The sequence below is a fragment of the Ceratotherium simum genome, unplaced genomic scaffold (assembly GCF_057802395.1).
Source record: "Ceratotherium simum simum isolate JZ-2026a unplaced genomic scaffold, ASM5780239v1 HiC_scaffold_49, whole genome shotgun sequence".
Classification (NCBI taxonomy): Eukaryota; Metazoa; Chordata; class Mammalia; order Perissodactyla; family Rhinocerotidae; genus Ceratotherium; species Ceratotherium simum.
In genome coordinates, this window is record NW_028261265.1 from 22,130 (window position 1) to 47,273 (window position 25,144).

Here is a 25,144-nt window from a genome sequence, read left to right on the forward strand (position 1 = left end):
AACCGAGACTGAAGCAGTTCAGCCATATTCAACACATCGCCACCACCTTCACCTGCCCACTGTCATCCCAGCCCACGGGAAGGGGCAAGAGCACAGAGGGGCAAGCAGGGGGGTTTATGCGCCAGGCCCAGAAGTGGCACTCACTACTTCTGCTCACATCCCATTGGAGCACATTCCATTGAAATCACAAGGCCACACTCTAAGAGAGAACAGAATGTACGGTATATCTGAGCAGCCACATGCCCAGCTATAATCGTTACCATGGAGGTGGAGAACAGATTTTGATGGACAGCTAGCAATTTCTGTCACGATGCTGTTTTGTTTGGCATACAGATTTAGGCCACTTGTATTCTAGTTACAGATTTGATGCCTTTTCACTTTTAATTCAGTGTTGTCTGATATTAAAGTGGAAAGTCATAGTTATAATGGATGTGGAGGCTGTCATTTTTCTTTCGTCTTCTATCTTGTGCTATACGGTCAGTTTTCCGAACATCCTCCCCGCACCCTCCCACCCCCGGACCTTCCTGTAATTCAAAATTACTTCTGTATTTCAAATGGTAAACTTTAAAAAACTTTATTTCTTGATTTACTAACTTTAAAAAGTGAAGTAAATATTGACTTCTTGCGGTGAAAGACAAGGGAATTAGCTCACTTACACTTCCTTCTCAGCGCCCACGGAGCTTTGTCATCAAGCTCTAGGATTTTTGTCCCAGTCCCTTAGTTACAGTATTTTAAATTGTAAAGTTTTTCTTTCAAGTCATCTTCACATTCTTTTCTGTAACTGTAAATTGCATTGTTGTTACTATTAACTTTATATTTTAATGGACTAATCTTTCATAAATAGTTCTTATGTATTATGTTTTCTCCATTACTACATTCTTCACATTGATTCTCTTGGTTGATTGGATTTAGTCAAATATTATTTTCAAGAAAGGTTCACAGTTGTTATGATTCCTGAGTTGCTGCATATTTAAGAATTCTTCATTTACCTTTGTAACTGATTGGGAAAAAATCTTATGTCACACTTATTGTGTGACCTTGAACTGGTGAGGAGCGTTGAGCCCTAGGAGATGATGAGTATCTTTGGTCCAAACTTCTCTAAGTAATTTCTCTAAAGTGTTTCAATGTTACTCATTCTGTATCAAATTTTTCTGGAATATAATATGTTCTCTTTATCTGCAGATTTAGTTCTTTCTTATTTAGGGAGAACTTTTATCATATCTTTGAATTGTTTTTTCTATGCTAATCGTAGCCTTCTCTACCTATGGATACCAATTTTCTTTATGTTTTCTCTGTTCCTTTCCATCTACATTCACTGTGATTCTCTGATGAAATATCACCATATCAGAGGCCTTTCCACAACCACAGGAAACCCAATGACCTTTGTCACTCCTTGCCCCCCATCCTGTCTTATTTTTCTTCATAGCATTTATTACTACGTGTCACCCCACGCCCCCAACCCAACTAGAACATAAGCTCCAGGAGGAGAGGGAATTTGTCCTTTTTTCCCATTGCTGTGCCAGAACAGTGTCTGGCTTAGAGTGGACACTCAGTGTTTGACTGAATGATCTCAAGCTTTCCCTCTGTGTCAGCAGTTCAGTTTTTAGCTGTGTATATTTTGTTCTTTGCTGTTTCTAATTTATGAAACTTGTTTCCTTAGCTCTATTTTTCTATCTTATTGTATTGTCTTATCTTGTCTTTGATTTTTTTTATTGATTCCTTTTCTCTTTAATTTCTTTCAGAGTACAGAGCATTTGTTGTGGAGGATGTTCTATTTCCTAAAGTAAATTTATTTTCAGACCAAGTTCAGTATCTATTTTTTTTTCCTGTGGTACTTTTACATAGTTTACAGGCAGTTTCTTTCCATCTTTCTCATGACTGGCACAGCCACTTTGTGGGTGCCCTGATACAGTGTGGGTGGTCTTCTGAACCTCTTCCCAATATGAACTCTTTTGTTCTCTCTTATCTGTTTCCAGCTGAGTCCCTCCCTCTCAGGCAATAAGTAAGTAAGTGCCAAAGATTACCCTGTTTGGAAGAACAATATCATACTGTAAGGCACTGTCCTTGGAAACAGGACATGTCATTGACTAGGCAGAGTGAATTCGGGTCTCCTAGTATTAAAAGAAAACTACGTACAGGAAAAAAAAAGGGCAGGCATCTAATCCACTCATCACTGCCCTTAAGGCCCCTCTCAGGCAAGGAGACAAAGGTCTGGGGTACCAGCTCCTAGACCATCTATTGTTGGAGATAACCGTTTCCAGGGGACCGTGGTTACCCTTCCTCTTTATCTGCCTCCCTCCAGATGAAAGATCAAAATGCCCATTCCCAATAGCCGTTCCCTTCCTTGGGGAGCACCCCTTTGGCAGTCGGCGGTTTCTGCACTGCACAAAAGAGCCCAGTTGAGCGGGCAACAGAGGGCTGAAATTCAGTTTATGCCTGGCTCTCTGAGCCATGTGTCCTGGTATGCGTTGTATCTGCTCAGAGAAAGGACTTTTTCTTTGCACAAAGGTGCTAAACCTTGTGCCCAGTGGGCTGAGTGTGCCCAGAAAGGGGGCCTTTTTCTACTTCACACCAACGTCATGTGGGCTGGCATAGCCCTGCTGGAGAATAGCGTGGAATGGTGGTATGTGTGGAGGGGGAAGAACACCCACTGTGGAAGGACATTTTCTCTCTTTTTCCCCTCGATGTTGACCCAACGCTTATCTGATTCCTCGAGATGCATTAGGTTTTTCATAATTTATCTCCTGACCTTGTCCTTGCCCAGCACAGCTTCTGGGAGGTTAGAGCACAGGAGCCAAAGACAAAGTCCAACGAGTCTTTTGTCTTCCTGCTGCTCTTCAGTTTATGCTATGAGGCTGTGCCGCTTCCTTTGTGGGAATGCTGCTGGAGTTGTTTGCTGATCCTTCCTCTCTCATTTTTCATTTATGTTTCCAGTTTCCGAGACAGAGTAGTTTTATGATCTGGCTGCACATTACCCTGCTACTTCCAGCCTCTCCTTGATTTAAATGTGGTCTCTCTGTGCTGTTACAACTATGTTTTCACATTGTGTTGACTCGTCCACTTTTATAGGACATCTATTTAATATGCATGATCATGAAGGGCTAAAAGCATGTCTCAATTTACTCAGAGTTCTGGGGAAAAGTTACATTTATTCAGATAGTCTATAAGCGTTATTTGGTGTCCATAAGGCATTGCAGGCTTATGACTTATTGAAGATGACATCAAGAAGATCCCACACTCTGATTTTTAAAAATTGAAATATGACTTTTTTCAGACTTAAATAAAATGAAAAGAAATCTGGAAAACACCATGTTTCTTAAAATGATGCTCTGGAAATGTAGTTGAATTTGATATTCAGTCAGGAGTTTCCAACAGATGTTGCTTGTACAATAAACTTACACAGTGAATCTGCCATCGTGATAGAGTAAGCTTTAAATCAGATTTAAATCTTGTCATGGCTGGATAAATGTGCTAATATTTTCAGTCAGTCTCCTGTACAGCTGTTAAAACATTTTGGCTCTGTAGGCCAAACGGGACTTCTAAAATTCATACGAGTTCTGTGTTCTAATTCTTATTATTTTTGCTTTTCTAATTAGAAAACAGACATCTACACCTTTTGTAGAGGTGAACATCAAGATTTACTGATCCTAATATATCTTTCAGAAAAGTAAATTTTGAATTTCATCAAAACACAAAGTCGATAAGTATGTCACAGCCTCTGAATGCCTCTAGCAGCGTGGGAAGACGTCAGAACTCTGTGCGTGTAAAGCTGAAGCAGGAGCTAACACTCACTCAGGAAATTACATCTGCAAATGAAGTCTGATTCCAACTAGGACAGTGGCAGGTTTCTGGCAACTTTGCCCAGCTAATCAGACATTTTTTTAAAATTCTTAAAAGTACAACACAGTTTACTTTCCTCCAGATTTCAGCAAATATTAACTATTTCAAGGATTTTCTTTCTTTCTTTCCATTTTCCCCAGCTATGATGTGTTATCCTCAATTCTCTCTCCATGGGCTTCATGTTCAAGGTTTTCTCATGCTTGTTTTATAAACTGGCTTCATTATCATCTTTCCATAAACTCTCTAAATCTTCCAAGTCAAGTAATTATCTTCTCTGTCATATTCCTCTCCTTAGGTCAGATTCTTCCCAAGTTTGCCAACCAGTGTAAACACGATTTCTTACACAGGATTTAAGCAGTGTGCCTCACAGTTGTGAGAAATATGCCCGAGTCTTCAGACTCTTCCCTGTGCTAATGCATCCATTTATTTGATGTCACTCTGACTTGTTACTGAAGCCACTGTCCTTTCTTTCTCAAACCCTTTCAAGACTCTGCAATGGGCTGCATTTTTTTATGTGACAAGTCTAACTTCTCAGGTGAAACTCCATAATAAGATTGGCCAGAAAAATGACTCTCTTTGGGGCCAGGGCTCAAACTAATGGGCTGCACTGGAACATTCAGTAATGAAATAAATTAATAAAATTTAAATGTTTAATCTCCTTTCTATTTTTATCATTTTATTTATTTATTTATTTTTCCCCCAAAGCCCCAGTGGATAGTTGTGTGTCATAGCTGCACATCCTTCTAGTTGCTGTATGTGGGACGCGGCCTCAGCATGGCCGGAGAAGCGATGCGTTGGTGCGTTCCCGGGATCCGAACCCGGGCTGCCAGCAGTGGAGCGCGTGCACCTAACCGCTAAGCCACGGGGCTGGCCGTAATCTACTTTCTATTTTTATTAAAGGTTGCTTAAGTAAATTTGATAGCAAAACACGTATAATGGTAGATATCCTAGATTCTCTTCTATTCCATCTCCAGATCAATTAAATGAAAATATTCAGGAATAATAAACTCAATATTGTGAACAAGAGAACAAAGAAATGTGTCCATATATATTTATTAATTCAGAAATAAAATTTAATGACTTTTAATTTTGTTTTTACTAGTATAAACTAGGTTACTCGTCCATACTTCTGAACAATCCTACAGATATCCTATTTTTATAAAAGCTCAAAGAAAATGTTTGATCAGGTATAGATTTATTACACTGTACTTTAGTCCAACCTCTACAGTAAGCACAAATACAAAACCACAGTCATGTTTACAAAGTAAAAATTGTACAATAGCCCTGTATACTAAAATATTATCAATACTGCAGTTTCTGAGAATAAAAATATCAGCTGGCTGATTTTGCCGTTATGATGTATATTAATATTTCTTCTAGCATGACAATGCCACTAGAAAAAGTTCACCATTCTTTCAATATCTTTTCATTCCCAGTCTGCATTACTACTAGTAGTAGTAATTGGCAAATTTCATTTTAATGGCAGGTGGGAATTTAGTGCAAAGAGCAAAGATTCATTTTGATGAGCTATTTGATCATATAACATGCAATATTGAATTTTCAATTAATAAACTATTTCTATCATTCAGTAAAGATTATTGGCATAATCCTGAGGACTTTTTTCACTTGATTAAAAGAATTTCTTACCATTAAATTGGCTACGGCATGCAAGAGGTCCAATAACTCTGCCAAGGGCGTGGCAACCACCTCACCAGCATGCGCAGTCCATACATTAATGGCTACCCTGATTAAGCTGCAGCACAACACTTAACACACTTCTAAAGACTGTCTCAACAGAGCCTCTGACACCTCCTCACTAGCTAACCAGACATGGGTCGTCACTGCTCGGCTTCACTTCTCCTTCCAGCAGCAAAGTCATCACAACCTTTGTCAAGTAGCTGCATGCTCCTCTTTTTCCCAGTGGGGGAGTGTTGTAAAAGGAAGTCATGTCATCCTACAAAGGAAAACAGGAGGCAAGTTGCTTGATTTTTTTGTTTGTAAAGAGTTGACAAGTAAAATCAGTGTCAGCCTAGGGGGAAAAATAAATTCACAGCAAGATTTCCTCATAGAAAATATGAGCTTCTTGAGCTTTTCTTTCATTTTCCTGAGGCATCTTCTCAGCATATAAAACAAAGACAGGCATTTTTAGTATTCTCCTCTTTGCTGATAATTTTTTTTTTTTCGTGAGGAAGATCAGCCCTGAGCTAACATCTATTGCCAATCCTCCTCCTTCCCCCCACCCCCCGCCGCCAAAGCCCCAGCAGATAGTCGTATGTCATAGTTGCACATCCTTCTAGTTGCTGTATGTGGGACGCGGCCTCAGCACGGCCGGAGAAGCGGTGCATCGGTGCGCGCCCGGGATCCAAACCCGGCCGCCAGCAGTGGAGTGAACGCACTGTAACCGCTAAGCCACGGGACCGGCCTGTCTTTGCTGATAATTTTTATTTACTTAGGGACCCTTTACAGATGAGCATAAAATATTAAACAGAGAGCCTGGAAGGGACTACATTAGGTAGTACACAGCACCAATGTAGCCTGTTACGTATTCCTTTCCTCCCTAGAATTTAATTTTATAGCCTTCTGGAATCTATGGCTTCTCTCTGGTAAAACACATTTTAACTGCTAACTATATAAAGGAAATTTATCTCTTCCTAGATTTCTTTTTATTCAAAACTTTATAGCTGAATTGGCTAGTAATTAACTAAAAAGAATAATTCTTCAAATAAGTCAGACTTTGCCCTGCCCCTCAAGAACTCTATTTTGCACTCTGTAAATCTATTTTATAAGTGAAATGGTAAGAGACTAGGGATATTTTGAAGAATTGAGACAAAGAAAAAATTCTACAAAAAGCTATTTTCTCTACTCACTTGTTGTTCAATTTCCTTTGGTCGACTCTCATCTTTCTGAAACTCATGAAACGCTTTTTTCACCAGTTTGTCCAGATCTACTTTGTCTTGAAACTCTCGCTCAGGGCTCCTTTCCAGCACAATGGACACAACCATCAGTAACCAGAAGAGACAAATGTTGAAAGCAAACTATATGAACCATATGAGCCAGGACATGTTTCCACTCTTTACTCAGACTGATAGATGATCCTCGTATTCCATAGTGTGTTCTCTACGATAGTAGACTTCAGGATCAGCTATGGATGGAATCTTCCTAATCTTGCAAATTAGTAGCATAAGTTCTGCTTGGAAACTGCACTTTTTCATTGTGTGTATCCCAGCAGCTGTACAGAAGTGCTTTTAGTCACTTAAATAAAACTAATAACTTAGAAAAATGACTTCCCTACTCCTATCTATAGTACATAGTTGCCCTATTCACCCAAAGTGTCTGAACTCTTCCTGGCCTTTGGGCATTAATCCTTGTTGGCAAGACACCAAAAACCAGTGTCCAGTAGAGCAGAGGCTGCCCCAGAAGAGGTGGCAAGCAACAAGCCAGGGAAGGAAGGTCAGTACAGTGGAGACTCTGGATTCAGGCTCACGATCAAATGACGTGGAGCCCAGCACCCCAAAATGGGTATAATCTGTGACATCATAGTAGTTTCTCAGGAGATGGTTATGCTTTAAAAAATACACTTAACTCTGATCTCTTTACGACATGAGTACTACTTGGTCTGTATAAACTATCTTAGTTTAATGCATCATCCTAGTGTCTGGCTATCCCATACATTTACCCTAAGTTGCAACAACATTCATTTTAGGTGACAAACTGTTATATGCAAACATTGTGTCTGAGTATACAATGCTTGGTAAAGACTTTCTGATGATGATTATGGCTCCTACTTTGTACATGGAACAGGAACAAGACCTCATAATTCCCAATTTGGGAATCTCCTTGACTGTACTTTATCGAAATGCTTCCAACAGAACCTGAAAGAACTAAAGGTAACAGTTTCAGAAAAATCCAAGAGTCACAATGTGGGATACCTTGGAGCAGGGCTTTAGCCAGGAGAATACAAAGTTTTGCTCTAGTTCTAAAGGAAAATTTCTTCCACAAAGGGAATGACCTCATTTTGGTCAACAAGAAGAACTTCTATGTCCACTCTAGGTCCCAGATGCTGGGCACTAGACACCAAAAGGCTAAAAGCACAAGGAAGGCATTCACCTTTCTACTAACCCTCTCTCTTCCTGACCCCAGTCTCTGCCTCACTCCCACATGTTATGAAACGGATTGGCTGATACTGTTTCCAAATCCTGGCATCTCAGAGATAAAGCTGACACTCGTTCAGCTCTGACTGAAATCCAGACATGCTGGATTTCAGATGGTGCCACATCTAGTTCAGCAGGCACTGAGAGCTTCTGCATCTATGGCACATTACCCACCCTCAAGAAAAACAAAGTCTGATGGAGACATTCTCAGAGAAAGACAAAGTGAAGATGAGCTATATGTTAAGTCCATTCATTTGGGGGATTCTCTATGCATTTGGTATAATGTTTTAAAATGGCAAAAGAGCACGTGCAAGCACGTGTGTGTATCTTATCATTTAACTTTATATAGAGCAATGATGATACAGCACAAAATTATGTGTCTTCTCTGTTCACAGAGAGATGTTTGGACAGACGTCCCTCAAAAGATCAACAGTGCAGACTTATTGCTAGTGGGTGTGGAGAGATTTTTTTGCTTTCTCTTCTACAATTTTCTGAACTACTAAAACCTTCTACAATAGTCATGCATTATTTATGTAAACAGAAAAAAGATTAGAATAAAACATAGAAAAAGGTCACTTCCTCTCTGTTACGGTGTTGTTGATGCACTTGCTGCTGAGGGGCGAGTGTGGAGCTGGAGCAGCTGGACAGACAGCCGTTCCACCCTGGGGGATGTGAGATGCCGGAACTGCTCGTGTCCTTGATGTGGGTCAAGGACAGGCGTCTTCTCCAGGACTCAACTGGAGGAGAGTCGGGTTAGGTGAGGAGGGGAATTTCTGGTCTCTCCTTTATACTAGCTTTCAGGGAGCAGACAGAAAGCACTTCTTCAGCATCTGAATTTCTAAATACAAACCTCCACAACGATCTGTCTCTACTTCGGCTGGTCAATATTTCCCAACATGTCTTCCACCAGGAGGGAGAAATTCGTCTCATACATGGTCATATCCGACAGGCTTGGTTGCTGAAAAAAATAACTCAACATTAACATGCTGCACTGTTATACTCTGCTTCCCACTTAAAGGAATTTCATTTTCTAATCAATAAACTTTTTCAGTTTCTATAAAACCTTAGAGAGCATTTGCAGCTATATGCGTGGATTTTATATATGTCAAACTACTGAAGCCAACCAGCTGACTATTGTGATAAATTCAACCTCCTGTTTTTAGTAGTGATCTTCACTATACTAATCTTTTTCAGAGAAAGGGGCTATATTAGAAAGCCACTTCAATACACAAAGGGAAGAGCCAAAAAAGGAGACAACAAAGAGAGTACATGTTGCTTTCAGAATTAACACAAGAAGTTATGCTTGCTGTCACTTTAGCATGTAAGTCATTTGCTATTGAATTTACATCATTTCTGTGGCACGTCCTTTCTGAACTGGCAGCATTAAAATGCATACAAATAAGCAAAAACAACATTATGTGAAGAAATGGCAAGTAAACACAGAAAAAAGCAAAACGAAGGGTGGATAACCCTCAAAGAATGGAAGAGAAGGCTTGAAATGTGAGGCTTGTGTGGTGGAAAGCAGATGGAGTCACCAGGATTATTACCAGAGATGCAGAGGTGATGAGTCATGCCTATTTACTTTTACCACAATGATGATTTACAGTGAACTTAATCATAGCCTCAGAACACTGTGTATCTACTTACTATTCAAAATGGGACCCAGCAGGAACATCCCTTTTCAATCAAATGACAGCAAAGTTAATCTGCCTGGTATAATAATGCCTCAGCCCTATATTCAATATGGTCCATCTACTGTATTCTATATTCAATACAATCCAACATATGCTAATATGGGGAAAATGAAGCCCAGTTGCTGAACAAGGTAATTATAATTATTTAGATGTCCAGCAATGGGATTAATGGGGTTACAGAAGGAAATAAGGACTCTTTCATGGTTTCACTTCAATTTCCTTTTAACATATCTCATTTGAAAAGTCAACCTAGTTACTACGCAACTATGATAGTTAAACCTAGAGAAGAGACATCAAGCTTGCCTTAGTTCCCACCCTCAGAAAAGACTCAGGGTGGACAGTGTGGTGCAGAAGTTCAGAGAAAAGGCTCAGAAGTCAAATGGCTGGCGGGGGTGGGGGGGGCACGCTCGGGGTCAGCTACTCCTAGGTGTGTGACCTTGGGAAAATCACCTAGCTGTGCTTCAGTTTCCTCATCTGTCAAACAGGAATAATAAAGTCCCTACCTCAAAATTGTTGTGAGGATTAAAGGAGCACCTGGAAAAGCGCCTGGCCCATAAAAATACTTAACACATATTGTTGTTGTTAGCAAAGAGAGGATACCAAATGGAAGCGGCCCAGGCAATCAGACAATTAAATGAAAATCTGGTAGGGCCTACAGGGGGCTGGGAAAGAAGCTAACAAAAGGTTGCCCTAGTCTACTGTATGCAGAAGCAGCAGGACTTGAACCACGGAGGCCTGTTCTCCGCTGGCAGGAGACAGTGCTGCCCCGACAATGGTCACGGAGCCTCTGGGACAGGGCTGGAGCACCTACACGGGCAACCAAAGAAACCCACTCACAGTTTGTGAGCAGTATAAAGAACACTTTCAAAAAGTTCTTATTCCTTTTTTTGAATAAGCAATAGATTCACAAAGTTCAAAATTTGAAAAGTTAAAAGGGTTTTCAATGAAAAGCTCACCCTGCCCCCCAGACCACACTTCCTTGTCCCAATTTCTTGTGGGTCCTTCCAGAAACACTCCATGTACATATAAACAAAATGAGTATGGGTGTGCGTATTTAAGACTACTTTATTTGTATAAAGACCTTCAGCAAAAATAATTTTGTTGATGTTTCAACACTAGAGACAAATACAATACTCCATTTCCAAAAGGCCTAATTATTCATGTTTGTGTATAAGCAGAATGATTTAGAAGTCAGGATTAAATAAAATAATCAAATCAAAGAAGCAGGTTAGTTTATATAACTTGGGAAACCATCTGAAGGAGGGAGCACTAATTCAGTTGGATGAAAGGGAAGTTACATTTCAAGTAAAATAAGTGATTGTCTAATGACCTAAAAAGTTACTGCATTTTTCACATTCAGTGCAATTCATAAGTAGTATGAATCCTTATCCACAGCATCACTAAGTCACCTTGCTTCTTAGGCCTGATTTAGTTCCGTCATTTGAATATCTATTTTACTGTCTGTGAGGTCCCCAGCACTGGCCCACTAGCACTTGGCGGTGAAGGAATACTAGCATTCATGGTAATGCCAATATAAGAAACCCCAAATTCACTAATAAGTAAACAAAAGAAGGACAGCTTGCTTGGAAAAAGGTTTGGCCATGTGGTTCCTTTAAACAGAGAGCTTCCTTGAAATATCTGAATGTAATAATCCAAAAAATTTTTGATCAAATACAACTTTTAAGTAAAATACCCATTTGGTAAAGCAAGCCTTTGTATAGAGGGACACTAAAATTGGAAAATAAAAGTAACTGAGATTGGGAAAAAATATTTCCAAGCCAATTGATTAGCGTTCTTATTTTCTAGTATTTCCTCCTTCAGGTATCTGGACACTCCTTCTTTAAACACTCTTAGAAAATGGAATAAACAGAAAGGTTATTTGCAACGCGGAGGGGGAAGAATTCTCTCCTCCCTTAGGTCCCTTTAGAAGTCCTTTCACTGAAGGAAACACGGTAAGGCTGTACCTGTGGCAAATGCTTCCCAGCTACGATGATGCCATTGGGTGTGCGCTCCAGGATCTGCCACACTCGGTCATAGAACCCAGGGGGAGTTCTATTCAAAGACCCATCGATCTGACGCCTGTTCATCCAACATCTGTAGACCAAAAGAACATGGCTCAGAGTTGAAAAAGAAGCTCGTTCTGGTAGAAAGCAGGGCTTTCAATACGGATTAATTGTTCCAACAGGGTGAGCAATAAAAGCCAAAATTCATCAATGATGCATATCTACCATGTGTTACAGAAATTACTAAATATTTCATCACGAAAACAGAGCTTGCAGGAAAGGGAAAATCCCCGAGGTTTTAAAAACTGTAATAGGCAAACGTTATTCTCTAGTAACCTGTAAGACTGCTCACTATGTGATGAAACGCCTTTCTAACACACAAAGCAGCTCCATCTAAAATCACAGGAGCAGCCAACTCCAAAGTAAGTTGACGGGGTTCTTCCATACAATACAACGTAAGCTCTGTGGAGGCGTGGGCATCATCACATAGGCTGATCCTCCTCCACACCTCTCCCAGAAAGGTGCTTAATAAACATTTGATAAGTGAATGAATGCTCAAAAGAGCACTACGTATCTACTGAAATTACCTTACAGCAGTCCCCTCTTATCTGTGGAGGATACGTTCCAAGACCCCCCCGTGGAGGCCTGAAACCAGATAGCACTGAACCCCGTACATACTATGTTTTTTCCTAGACATACACACTCATGGTAAAGTTTCATTTATAAATCAGGCACAGTAAGAGATTAACAACAATAACTAATAATGAAATAGAACAATCACAACAACGTACTGTAAGAAACTGTCAGCATCACTGCTCTTCAGCTTTGGGGCCGTTATGAAGGTAAACAGGAATTACTCGAATATGAGCCCTGTGATATTTATGAACTGTTTATTTCCGGAATTTTCCATTTAATGTTTTTGGACCTCGGTTGAACATGGTAACTGAAACCATAAAAAGCAAAACTATGGATAAGGGGGGACTACTGCATTTTAAACTTTATATTTTAATTTTAAACCTTATATTTAGTTTTCTATTTAAATATGGTCAAAGCACCAACGCTAAAAAATCAGCTACAAAATCTTTCAAGTCATAATAATCAGAACGTGATAAGCCAAAATTCTAGATCTCTTATTTTATCAATTAAGTATTAAATATTAAAGATATAATACTTCATTCACAAACTGCTAAAGATGTAGAATTTACATAATTTGAAAAGAACACACAAATGACATAGTAGTATATTCTTCCAAAAGCTGAAGGTAGGAACAAATACACATTTTTTTTTATACTTGGTATTAAAACAGGCAGCAGAGTGAAATGTGTCATCAACCACAAAGTAGACATGTCGTGACCAACAATATTTCTAGGTATGAAAATAGCTATGCAGGATACAGTAAACAAAAAAAGAAAATTTTTTTCCTTTTTTTAAATTGAGGTAACATTGTTTTTTAACCGGGTAACATTATATGTTTTGGGTGTACAACATTGTAATTCAACCTCTGTATATGCTACAGTGTACCCACTACCAAAAGTCTAGATTCCATCCATCACCATACAATTGACCCCCTTTAGCTATTTTACCCTCCTCCCACTCCTCTTCCCTTCTGGTAACTACCAACCTGTCCTCTGTATCTATGTGTTTGTTTTTGTTTTGTTTGTTCATTTGTTTGTTTTTTTATACTCCACATATGAGTGAGATCATATAGTATTTGTCTCCTCCTGACTTATATCACTCAGCATAATAGTGTCAAAGTCTATCCACATTGTTGCAAATGGCAAGACTTCATCTTTTTTCTATGGCTGAATAGTATTCCATTGTATACATATATACACCACATTTTCTTTATCCATTTGATTGTCCCTTAGGTTACTTCCTATAATTAATATATTAATAATTCCTATTTCCTACTTAGGTTGTTTCCACCTGGCTATTGTAAATAGTGCTGCAATGAACATAGGGTTGCATATATCTTTTCAAATTAGTGTCTTCATATTCTTTAGATAAATACTCAGAAGTGGAATAAGACATATCAAAATCTATGGGATGCAGCAAAAGTGGTACAAAGAAAGAAGTTTACAGTGAGACAGGCCCATCTCAAGAAACAAGAAAAATCTCCAACAGCCTAACATCATACCTAAAGGAACTAGAAAAAGAAGAAGAAATGAAGCTCAAAGTCAGTAGGAGAAAGGAAATAATAAAAATCAGATTGGAAATAAATGAAATAGACACTAAAAAACAACAGAAAAAAATCAATGAAACTAAGAGCTATCTCTTTGTAAAAAATTAACAACCCTTCAAAAAACCAACAACCTTTTGAAAAAGAACAACCCTTTGAAAAAAAATTAACAACTCTTTAGCTAGACACACTAAGACAAAAAGAGAGAAGGCTCAAATAAATAAAATTAGAAATGAAAGAGAAGAAATTACAACGAATAAGACAGAAATACAAAGGATTATAAGAGATTACTCTGAAAAGCTATAAGCCAACAAATTGGAAAACCTAGAAGAAATGGATAAATTCTTAGAATCATACAACCTTCCAAAACTGAACCAAGAAGAAATAGAGAATCTGAATAGACTGATCACTAGTAAAGATATTGAAACAGTAATCAAAAACCTACCCCCAAAACAAAAGTCCAGGACGAGATGGCTTCTCTGGTGAATTCTAGCAAACATTCCAAGAAGATTAAATACCTATTTTTCAAACTCTTCCAAAAATTGAAGAGGAGGGGACACTACCTAACTCATTTTATGAGGCCTACATTACCCTGATTCCAAAATCAGACAAGGACAATACAAGAAAAGAAAATTACAGGCCAATATCGCTGATGAACATAGACGCGAAAATCCTCAACAAAATATTAGCAAACTGAATACAACAATACATTAAAAGGACCATACACAATGATCAAGTGGGATTTATTCCAGCGATGGAGGAATGGTTCGACATCTGCAAATCAATCAACATGATACACCACATTAACAAAATGAAGAATAAAAATCATATGATCATCTCAACAGATGCAGAGAAAGTATCTGACAAGATCCAACATCCATTTATGATAAAAGCTCTAAAAAAAATGGGTATAGAATAGGCACATACCTCAGAAAAAGACATTTTTGTTCTTGTGAAAGAGGACCAATGACGTTTTAACACTACATGAGAGAGAGCGGCATCTTTTCTGGATGTACAGTTTCTTTGGTAGACCCAGACTCTCGTGGCTGGGTTCAGTGCTATGCTAAAGAGAAGAAGTCCAAAGGTGTACGGGTTCCTTGGTGATGTTTTACTTTGAATAATGGGTGTGCAAACCAAATACCCTACACTCTGCATTTGATCTTTTTTCCTATTCCCTTCAAAAGATGTTTTCAGAGTTCTATGAAGTCATGGTTAATCCTATAAAAGGGAGATGTTTGCTTAGAACAACACAAAAAATAGAAATGTGTGAATACTCATAATGGAGGTGGAGAATTATTTTAGAAGACCTCTATTTTTATTTTTTGGCTTTTTATTTTGAAAAATTTTAGACTTACAGAAATGTCAAAAAAATACCTCATAAAGTTCCTGCATACTCTTTACTCAGCTTCCTCTACTTTTGTCATCTTACAGAACCAACAGTAACTATTGAAACCAGGAAATGAATGTTGACACAATATTAATCTATGGACCTTAGTCAGATTTTTCCAATTTTACCACTAATGTCCTAGTTTTGGTCCCGAATCCAATCTAGTACCTTGCACTGAAGTTAGTTTCCATGTCTCCTTAGGCTCCTCTAATCTGTGACAGTTCCTCAATCTCTTTTTTTTTTTTTTTTGCTATTTTTCCTTTTGCAACCGGAAAGTATCTTGAGTGGAAATACTTGGAAATTGTGCAAATTTTTCATTTCTCATCATACTTCCACCCACTAAATTTAGCATCCATTGACGCTTTTTGCCTGCCACAATTATTACTGTTGTATTTGTCTAATGGAGATTTTTTATTATCACCATTGCATCTACACTTATTAATTAAAATTCTACTGTAAGGAGAGTCCCTTCTCTCCCATTTATCCATTTATATCAGCATGGACTCATGGATATTCATTCTATGGGTTATAATCCAATATTATCATTATTTAGTTTTCTGCTCAAATTGTCCCAGCTTTGACCATTGAGCCTCCTTCAAGTTGTCTCCAGTATCCTTCTAACAGAACTCTGTAGTTTTTTGCAGCACTTTCTTACTTTCTGGTACCATAAGATACTCCAGGCTCATCTTGTATTTTTCCTGCCCCAGCTCTGGAATCAACCATTTTTCCAAGGAATGCTGGTTCCTTTTATTAGAAAATGGTATTTAGAAATCAATATCTGGGCACTAGGTTTGCTCATTGCTGTTGGGGTTTCATTGCTTCTAGGTCGTCTCAGTGGATAGAGCTAGGCAAGATATGGATGTACACTCATATATACATAGACATCCACATTTATTTATGTATCTTTCCATGTAAAAACCATGAATCCACACGGATATTTCCAATTCCAATCCAACACCACACAATAGTCTAGCCTTTCCCTTTTCTTTATTTATAAATACATTCTCCGACAAGGAGAAATCTGTCTCTCATTACCCACAATGTATTTACTTATTTATTCAATCTTAGTGTAAATATATATATATATATATATAAAGCAATTTCAGAATTGCTAATACCTACCTCTGTGAAAAAAATTGTTAACTAGAGTAGAGTATTTGTGTGTACTTCTTTTTTTCTTTAGCATTACAGTATCCAGTTGATGTCTTCCAAAGGTATTCTGGTTAATTCTTTTCTTCCCCATCCCCTTCAGTGTGAGAATACTACTCATTTGTAATACGGTTAGGTTCATTTGTTACTGTTTGTATTCTACTTTGGTTTCCTTCCACATCTGGATTAATTTTAATTAATTATTTATGTTTTTTGGTATATAAAACATTACCATAGTTTAGCAGTCAGAGCTATACTAAAAGCTATACTCAGCGATAGTATACTGTATGCTCTCCTGCTCAATCTTATTGCCCTGTACCTATTTCTCCATTCTTTTCACCCTGTTCTCACCCACCCCCTGAAGGTAACCAATCTTATTAGTTTCTGATTTATCCTTCCTATAGTTCTTTGGCACAAATGAGCAGATATCCCTTTCTTTCTTACATGAAGAGTAGTACACTATAGATTTTTTTTGTACTTTGCTGTCTTCATTTAACAAAACAGCCTAGAAATTACTCTATATCAGTTCATAGAGACCACGCTCATTCTTTTTTAACAGCTGCACAGTACTCCATCATGTGGATGTACCACAGTTTAATCAAATAATCTCGTATGTATGGAGATTTAGGTTATGGGCATTCCAAAATGTGCAATTATAAACAATGATGCAATGAATAACCTTGTGTGTATATATTTTCATATTGTTGGAGGCACATCTCCAGGGCATATTCCTAAAAGTAGGATTGCTGAGTCAAAGTGTAAATGCACAAGTAGATTTTTTTTTAGATGCTGCCAAATTCCCATCCAGACGGGTTATACCCATCAGCTTACGTAAGAACGTCAGTTTCCTCACAGCTCAGCAAACGTTTGTCATACTGTTTAACTTTTGCCAGTCTGACAGACAAGAAAGGTATCTCAACATGTTTCAATTTACATTTCTCTAATTATGAGTTAGTTTGAACATTTTTTCAAATATTTAAGGTCCTTTTTTTTTGTTTTAAATGAATTGATTAATCATCTTTTTTCCCCATTTTTCTCTTGGGTTTTTGCTTCTTTGTCTCTCAGTTTTTAAGAATTCTTGGATATTAGCTCTTTGTAGCATTTTGTTCCAGTTTCCCAGTTGCCTTTTGATATTGTCTACTTTTTGCAATGCAAAATGTTTTTAATTTTTATGTAGTCTTATTAATCTTTTATTGCCCCTGGGTTTGAGTCATAGTCAGAAAGCCTTTCCCAAAGCAAGGCTGAAGAGGAATTTACCCATGTTTTCTTTTAGAGCTACTACAGTTTCATTTTTTACATTTAGATTGCTAATCTCTTTGGAGTTTATTTTTGTATATGGTATAAAGTATGGATTTGATCTTACCTTTTTCCAAATGGCTATCCAGCTGTCCCATCACTAGTCATTTAAAAAGTCCAGTGATTTGAGATGTCATCTTTATCATACATTAGATTTCTATATGTGCTTGGGGTCTGTTTCTGGACTTTCTACTCCATTCAACTGGTCTATCCATCTGTTCAAGTACCAGCTCCACAATGTTTTAACTATAGAGGTTTTATAGTATGTTGTACTGTCTGTTGGGGCAAGTCCTTTTTTTATGTTTTTCTGGTTATTCCTGCATGTTTGTTTTTGCATACCAAGTCTAGTATTAACTTGTCTAACTCCATAAAACAGCTTGTTGGAATTTTAATCGAATTACATTACATTTATAACTGACATCTTTATAATAAAAAATTGAGTTCTCCTATGTAAGAACAAGGATGAATTTCCACTTGCTCAAATCTACTTTTGTAGAAGACTTCTTTTCTAGGCATTTCTAAGCACATAACTATACTACCTTGGAAAATATCAGGCACACAAATAGTGCTCAATAAATGCTTGCCTACATAATTATATTAAAGCTTTTTCTGTAATAAAAAATATTCTTCAGTTCAAGGCAATCCACAAGTATTTGCCTTGTTCTCATTCTAAGGTTAGCGTAAGTTAAGTCTACAAAAGGGTTTCACCCTGAAAAAGCTGACAGTCTATTTAGGGAGACAGAGTAACAGGCAACATATTTAAATAATGTTATGAAACCCAAACTTTTATGCCAAAATGTTAGGAGGAGATGGTGAGTGCTACAAAGGTTCAGAAAGAGAACTGAACAAAGTGGTATGAAGTGCTACATCAAGAAATGTTTGTAAACTATACCTGAAAAAAGTATAAAATTCAAATCAACACAAAATCATAACTGAAGACAGGTATTTTAATTAGTATCTCTGTGCACACTGTCCATATAGTAGAGTGAACTCTGATACTCTGCTGTATTTTATTTCTTATTAATATCTTATTAATTTCATATATATATATGAGCTATGATGTTACAATAAATCCAGAGTGTCCTACAGGTAACAAAGGCCCTCATTACCTTCCATTCTGTTGAGGCTGGAGAATATCCAACAGAAGCTGTTTAACTTCACTAGGTGACAGCTGATATAAGTCTGTGGCTGGCTTGTTTCTGCCATGGATCTGTAGTTCATATTCCATAGCATGGATGATCCACCTGAAACAAAACAGGGGAAGCATGAATCAACAACTCTTGAAATAAAATCACCTTGTGCTTCTCCCAGCAACGCCCTTAACAGCACTGACCCATCCAAAGGGGAATGAAGAAAAGGCCATTTGAATTTCCTGAACCGTTGATATAATTATTTCCATCAAGGTTATGCGACACGATTAGACTCTTAAACATGAGGCCTGCTCTTGCATATGTGGTTAGGCAGTAAACATGAAAACAGGTTAGTGCTTAAGTTCTTATCAAATGAGAGTCTACCCACTCGATATGATAGTACACTGCACACAAATAGCCGCCACACCATCATTCTCTTAATATTGGAATATGTGAAAATAGGTTAGTACTTACGTTCTTATCAAATGAGAGTCTACCCATTCGATATGATAGTACACTGCACACAAATAGCCGCCACACTGTTATTCTCTTAATACTAGAACATGTGAAAATAGGTTAGTACTTACGTTCTTATCAAATGAGAGTCTACCAACTCGATATGATAGTACACTGCACACAAATAGCCGCCACACCATTATTCTCTTAATACTGGAACATGTGAAAAGCAAACAGGATAGAAACAAACCATTTTAGGAAATGGGCTGAGATATGCTATTATACAAATGTTCCTTTCCCAGGAAGGATAAGAAACTTTCACCTCTTTCTTTTACTTTGCAGTCATTCCCTTGCAATTGGAGGGGCTAGAGGAGAAGTATCTGCCTTGGAAATACAGGGACACAGTTAGCTATAACTTAATTATACTAGTATGTTAGAGAACACACTTCAACCAACAGATTTCAGAAGAATCTTCTTTATAGGTATTTAAATGCTGTTCACGTACCTATTCTTAAAGAATCTATTCTTTAATAGATATTTAATTGCTGTTCATAACATAATTTTTTATTACAGAAAAAGCTTTAATATAATTATTTAGGCAAGCATTTATGGAACACTATTTGTGTGCCTGGTATTTTCCAAGGTGGTATAGTTATATGCCTAGAAATTTCTAAAATATTAATTATTTTATGTGCAAGTAATTTTATTTTTTAATTTGAGAAGCTTTCAATAAGTATTTTTACAGTTTCATCTCATTTCTTTCATTTACTCTATTCTGAAGAAAGACTTAGATAAACTAGTTATGAAACCAAAGAAAACCCTGAAAATAATACTGTGCCTTAGGGAACCAGAACTCTGCACACCATTAGGGAAAGCTAGGGAATTAGTTGTACACAGCCGATCCCAATGCTTTATCCTGAAATCCTTGGGTGAACACTGAACAACAACAGAGACAGTGTAGCTTAGCGTCTGGAAAGAATGTGCCTTCATTCATCCATGCTGCTTTGTCTCTCAAACAGGGGTTGTGTAGCCAGCCCACTGGTAGAAAAGTCTAGTTAACAGCAACTAAGATTTAAAGTGGCTAAGTTACTGCACTCAAATATATCACTATCTTCCTCTTGATACACTTATTTGAATGACAAAGCACGAGGCTACTGCAGGTGCAGAGATTAAAAAGGTAGGTGGATATAATCAAAAGATTAAAGTCCTTCTTTCTGCCAAGGCTAGTTTGCAGAACAACAGTGATGCATCTCATGGGATGACTTGAATGTCTCTCAGTGGAAAAGAAGGTAAGAAAAATGTTAAGCCTTCCCAGTTGAGCCAGAGGTGATATCAACCAGACACCCCTGCATGCCGATTATGTGTTGAAGAACACTGAGATAGATTATAGAGGCATGAGAGAGACACAAGAATGGAACATAATTTTTAAAATGTATTATCGTTACTATTACCATTGATAGTACATACTAAATATTTAATAGTTGCTCATTGGCAAGAACATTAAGATGACAAAGTATTTGCAAACACCAAAATAAACGTTTGTGAGCTTCCTGATAACATGCAACAACAGAACACGTGACAGAATTAAGATTTACAATTTGCGTTTCTCTAATCAGTTGAAAAAGAAAAACTAGACTAAACCTATGTTATTGCCAAAGACTAGAATTTCTTAATTGTTCATCCACATTATTATTAACTATATTTAGTCAGGATGTTATACACAAGCATAAAAATCACCAGGATACAGTTACCTTGGATGCTTTGATGTTAAAGTTGCTCATGAAATTAGCTGTTAAAGAAACATTTCAGTTATAATAAACTGCTCCACGGACCTCTCTTTAAATAAAAAAATTCTATTTTTAATTTTACAGGTTAGACAGAGTTGTCGTCTATTTATTATTTTCTTTCTTTAACATTTAAAATTAATATTCAAGGCAGCTTAGTACAATAGAAGGAATATCAAATTAAAAATCTAAAGAACTGCCTTTTGGTCTCCTCAACAAGCCAATGGCATGAAAAGAAAAGAGAGGGTAGGGAGTAATGTTCTAGATGAAAAGTGACTTAAGAGACATAACAACTAACACCATGTGTGGGCCTTGTTTGGGATCCTGATTTTTTTTAAAAAATCATTTTGGGACAACCCGAGAAATCTGAATAAGAATTGAGTATCAGGTGTTATTAAGGAATTATTGCTAATTTTGTTGGGTGTAATAATGGTATTGTGATTATTAAGAAAAAGTCCCTTTTTAGAGATATATACTTTTACTAAAATATTGAGGGGTAAAGTCATAATGTCTGGAATTTGCTTTATAATCTACAGCAAAAAACAATGACGCAAATATGGCAAATGTAAATTACTAACCACTGCTTATACCCATTTACATAATGGGCATATGAGAATTTACCAAATTATTATATTATTACACATTTAAAAATTTTCATAATGAAAAGCAAAAACAATAAAAGATTTGAATACCATTTCAGTCACTTACCAACTATGCCCCATTGGCAAGTTATTTTTCAAGTGGGAATGTTACTATTACTTGTTCAGCTCATTTTATGGAATTATTTTGAGGAACAAATAAGACAATGTATGTTAAAAGGCTTTTGAAATCATAGAGTCATTAAAATGTTAGCAAACTCCCTTTATTTGACTTCTCAGACTCAGGGTGGAGGAAGGTAATACAATTTTTTAACTCAAGTCTTGGAGTTAATTAATCAAGTGCCACATCTGTTTGACTTCAGGCATCTTCTTCTAAAATAAGTCACCTTCTCATTTTTAAAATGCTTACTTTTTAAAGTCCTCCCAAACCTGAGTTATTAAAACTAAGCATCGTGTATTACATTTAGCTTTTAAAATCTTTAGTATCACAAAAGATAGTGGGAGATTTAAAAATTTCCCCTCAGGCTTCTTCCTTCTGTCTATAAAATCTCAGCAATTCTTTGAGCAAATTATAGAAAACACTGTACTCAACAGCAACCCAAGAAATATAACTGTTTTTCATTCATTCAAGCACAAATGAATATAACTTATCAGATTATTAAAATACATTTATTCATTCAAAAATATTGCCAAACTAATCTTTTTAGCTTGGAATTCTTCAAAAGACTAAAATAAAAACAGCAAAGTAGCCTTAGACATAAACTATACTATACTATACAGCAGTCGTAGAGACTTAAAGTAAGTTACGAAGTGTATTACCACAGTTAAGAAAGTCAAAGACATTTTATCCGTTTTTAGAACTACTAATACAAAAGGGCATTAATTCCTTTGCATGGGAAAATCTGACTTCTTACTCTCATTCCCAACGACAAAGTCACCAAACCTGGTTTGACAATTCCAATGGAAAAACCCTTAGTGCAAAATGGGGAAAGACAGAAAGCAAGCAAATGTGGAAGGTCAAAAGAATGAAGGTTATCCTTGGACCAGAGCCTTATAAATTCAGTCTGTCTAAAGAACCAGGGATGTGCTCGACTTGCCAATAAGCAAATGAGAAAGTGGCAGATACACAGGAATGACCAGATCAACCATCGTACGTATCATGGTTTGACTTGAGGACGATGAATTCCTCATCTGAAGAGGGGGACTAGCATTCCTACGCAGTCCTGGGAATAAGCTTATCCTTATGAGGTTAGGAAGCATATTGTGTAGGTACTGGCATTTTTCTTTCCAACATGCCCTAATCAAGCAGTCAAATATAAAATAAAGTACACCGAAATCTGACATCATTCATAAACCAGAACGGCTGTCATTTTCTGAAAAAATGCCATAAAGAATAACTGATCCATAGAAAGACACAATTTTTTTAATAATCATTTTGAGGCTATTTCAAGGTACCAAGAAGTATTTGCCAAGTTTGCTGTTAAACAAGTGAATGAATAACTCTCTGTGGAAGCATTTTACTAAGCCATATAATAGGGGATGTGAAAGCTGCAAGAAGGGACTTTCTTGCTTGATTCATATTAATACAGAGAGGGAGACAATTTGATAAGGCAAACTGAGCTTCCTGTTTGGTAACCAGAGAACGAGTCCCCCACTCTACCCCTGATCTAATCACAACAGAATAGAGGTACGAGAGCCCCATCACCTCACTTCCTTACCTCACACCAAATGTCAAAAGCAAAGACCTTTGAATGAGTATCAAACCACGCTCATGAACTCAGGGCTGCAGTGATCTCCTCTTTCCTTTACTGCACAAGCAATGCTATAGTCATAGTACCTGTAACACAGGCCTTCTCTAAGCATTGGATGTGTGATCCACAGATGAAGTTGTGGGTATTAGAAGACAAGACATGGCTGGATCATAATTCCTAACAGAGGATGTCCTGGAAGTATGGAAAGCAGAGATGAGAAAGGCTTGATAACATATACCCTCAGGGGTTATCTCCCACTAAGGCCTGACTGACAGACCCAGTGCAGAAAACAGTTGATTGGCGGTCTTTACAGTAATGGGCCTGTCAGGAACTTGATCTATTTCAACATGCGAGCTGGAGCACAAATCAATAATGAGACAGAAAATCAAATCATTATCAGACTAGAGTTCCATTCCTGTGAGCAGGTTAATTTCATTCGCTGGAGTGCCTGATAACAGGAATGTTGAAGAAATTGCATTGGCAGGATTAACCTTTGAAAAATCGAAAAGACACATGGTCGTATTGGTTTAAAGCAACTGAGGCAGTGGGTGATGTAAATAAATAAATTTTAAAAATCCAAAAACCTCAGAGAGAGAGGTTAAAACAGAGATAAAAGTATACATAGTGCAAGGGAATTCTGGGCAAGATGTACCACAACTAAGACAAAAGTTCTTACTTCTTATGTCCATTCAGCCTAGTGAATGTTGGCATTTCAGGAGGAACATAGTGTTAAAAGCTGACTGAGGTATCAATCTCTTTACTCATAATCAACATTTAAAAGAGGGAAACAACAGTAAAAAGTCAGATATAAATAAGTCTAAAATGCTTTAACCTATAAGGAAGTAAAAAAAGAATGTTTTCTATAAATCCCCTCCCTCCTTTCTTTTAAAATCATTGCTACAATCACTACAATACACAAAGGGGTAACTTTCTAGAGCAACAAGTTTAACAATTTATAAGAAATTTGACATTCAAGGACTCTATAAATGAATAACCTGCTCATCAATTTTAAGCAAACTAAAACCTTCCAGGGACTAATTCAAGGTAAATTTTGTAAAGAAACATACTGAGTATGTGTTTGCTGCTGGCAGTAGACTAACATGCAAGGAAGGCATTCACTTAAGGAGCTGAGGTCTGAGTAAAATTTATTAAGGATGAAATGCAATAAAAATACATTAAAAAGATACAAAAATATCTGTCTCCTTTTCAGAGGGACACTGTCATAAGCCCCACGGGCAGGATAATGGCATTTCTCTGAAACTGTCCAACATCTGTAGAGTAGAAACAGGGTTCCAACACCTCTTTGTTAGCGTGGTGGAGGAGCGCTGTGGGCACAGGTGTAAGGACATGCATCTTATGAGGTCCCACCAGGCGATGGAGGGGAAAGACCACGTCAGAGAATCCAAAAGGGTTTTGAATTAAGGTTTCTGTATGAAATGCTTGGGGATCATTCCACTGGGCCCTAAATGAGACACAACCACAGTGGAAAGAGATGCCTCCAGGATGAACGTCTCTTGTGGGAGCAGAGGGTCTTTGCAAGCCTAGGACTGGAAGACAAGAGTGACTGTGTGTGTGTTTGCTGGAACAGGGGGAGGTTCCTCCTTCTTGGGATTTGTGGTGTGGAAAAGAAATCCCCAGAGGTACTTGTTCTCCAAAAGCCACAAGACAGGAGCTCAAACTATCGAATGTCACAGCAATACTGCTGAAGCATTATCCTTTGGAAAA

General features: G+C 37.5%; 1 protein-coding gene across 1 annotated transcript in view; it reads right to left on the bottom strand.

The window, feature by feature from the left end:
* Positions 1-5,018: 5,018 nt before the first annotated feature.
* LOC147911173 (phosphorylase b kinase regulatory subunit beta-like) overlaps positions 5,019-25,144 on the bottom strand; it is a 47,078-nt gene continuing 26,952 nt past the window's right edge. The window contains exons 12-16 of the mRNA XM_087428455.1: positions 18,809-18,943; positions 11,650-11,779; positions 8,842-8,949; positions 6,708-6,816; positions 5,019-5,794 (exon numbers count right to left, since the gene is read on the bottom strand). Of these exons, the coding sequence (XP_087284581.1) occupies positions 8,860-8,949; positions 11,650-11,779; positions 18,809-18,943 (355 nt within the window). The 3' untranslated portion in view covers positions 5,019-5,794; positions 6,708-6,816; positions 8,842-8,859. The remainder of the gene's footprint in view (positions 5,795-6,707; positions 6,817-8,841; positions 8,950-11,649; positions 11,780-18,808; positions 18,944-25,144) is intronic.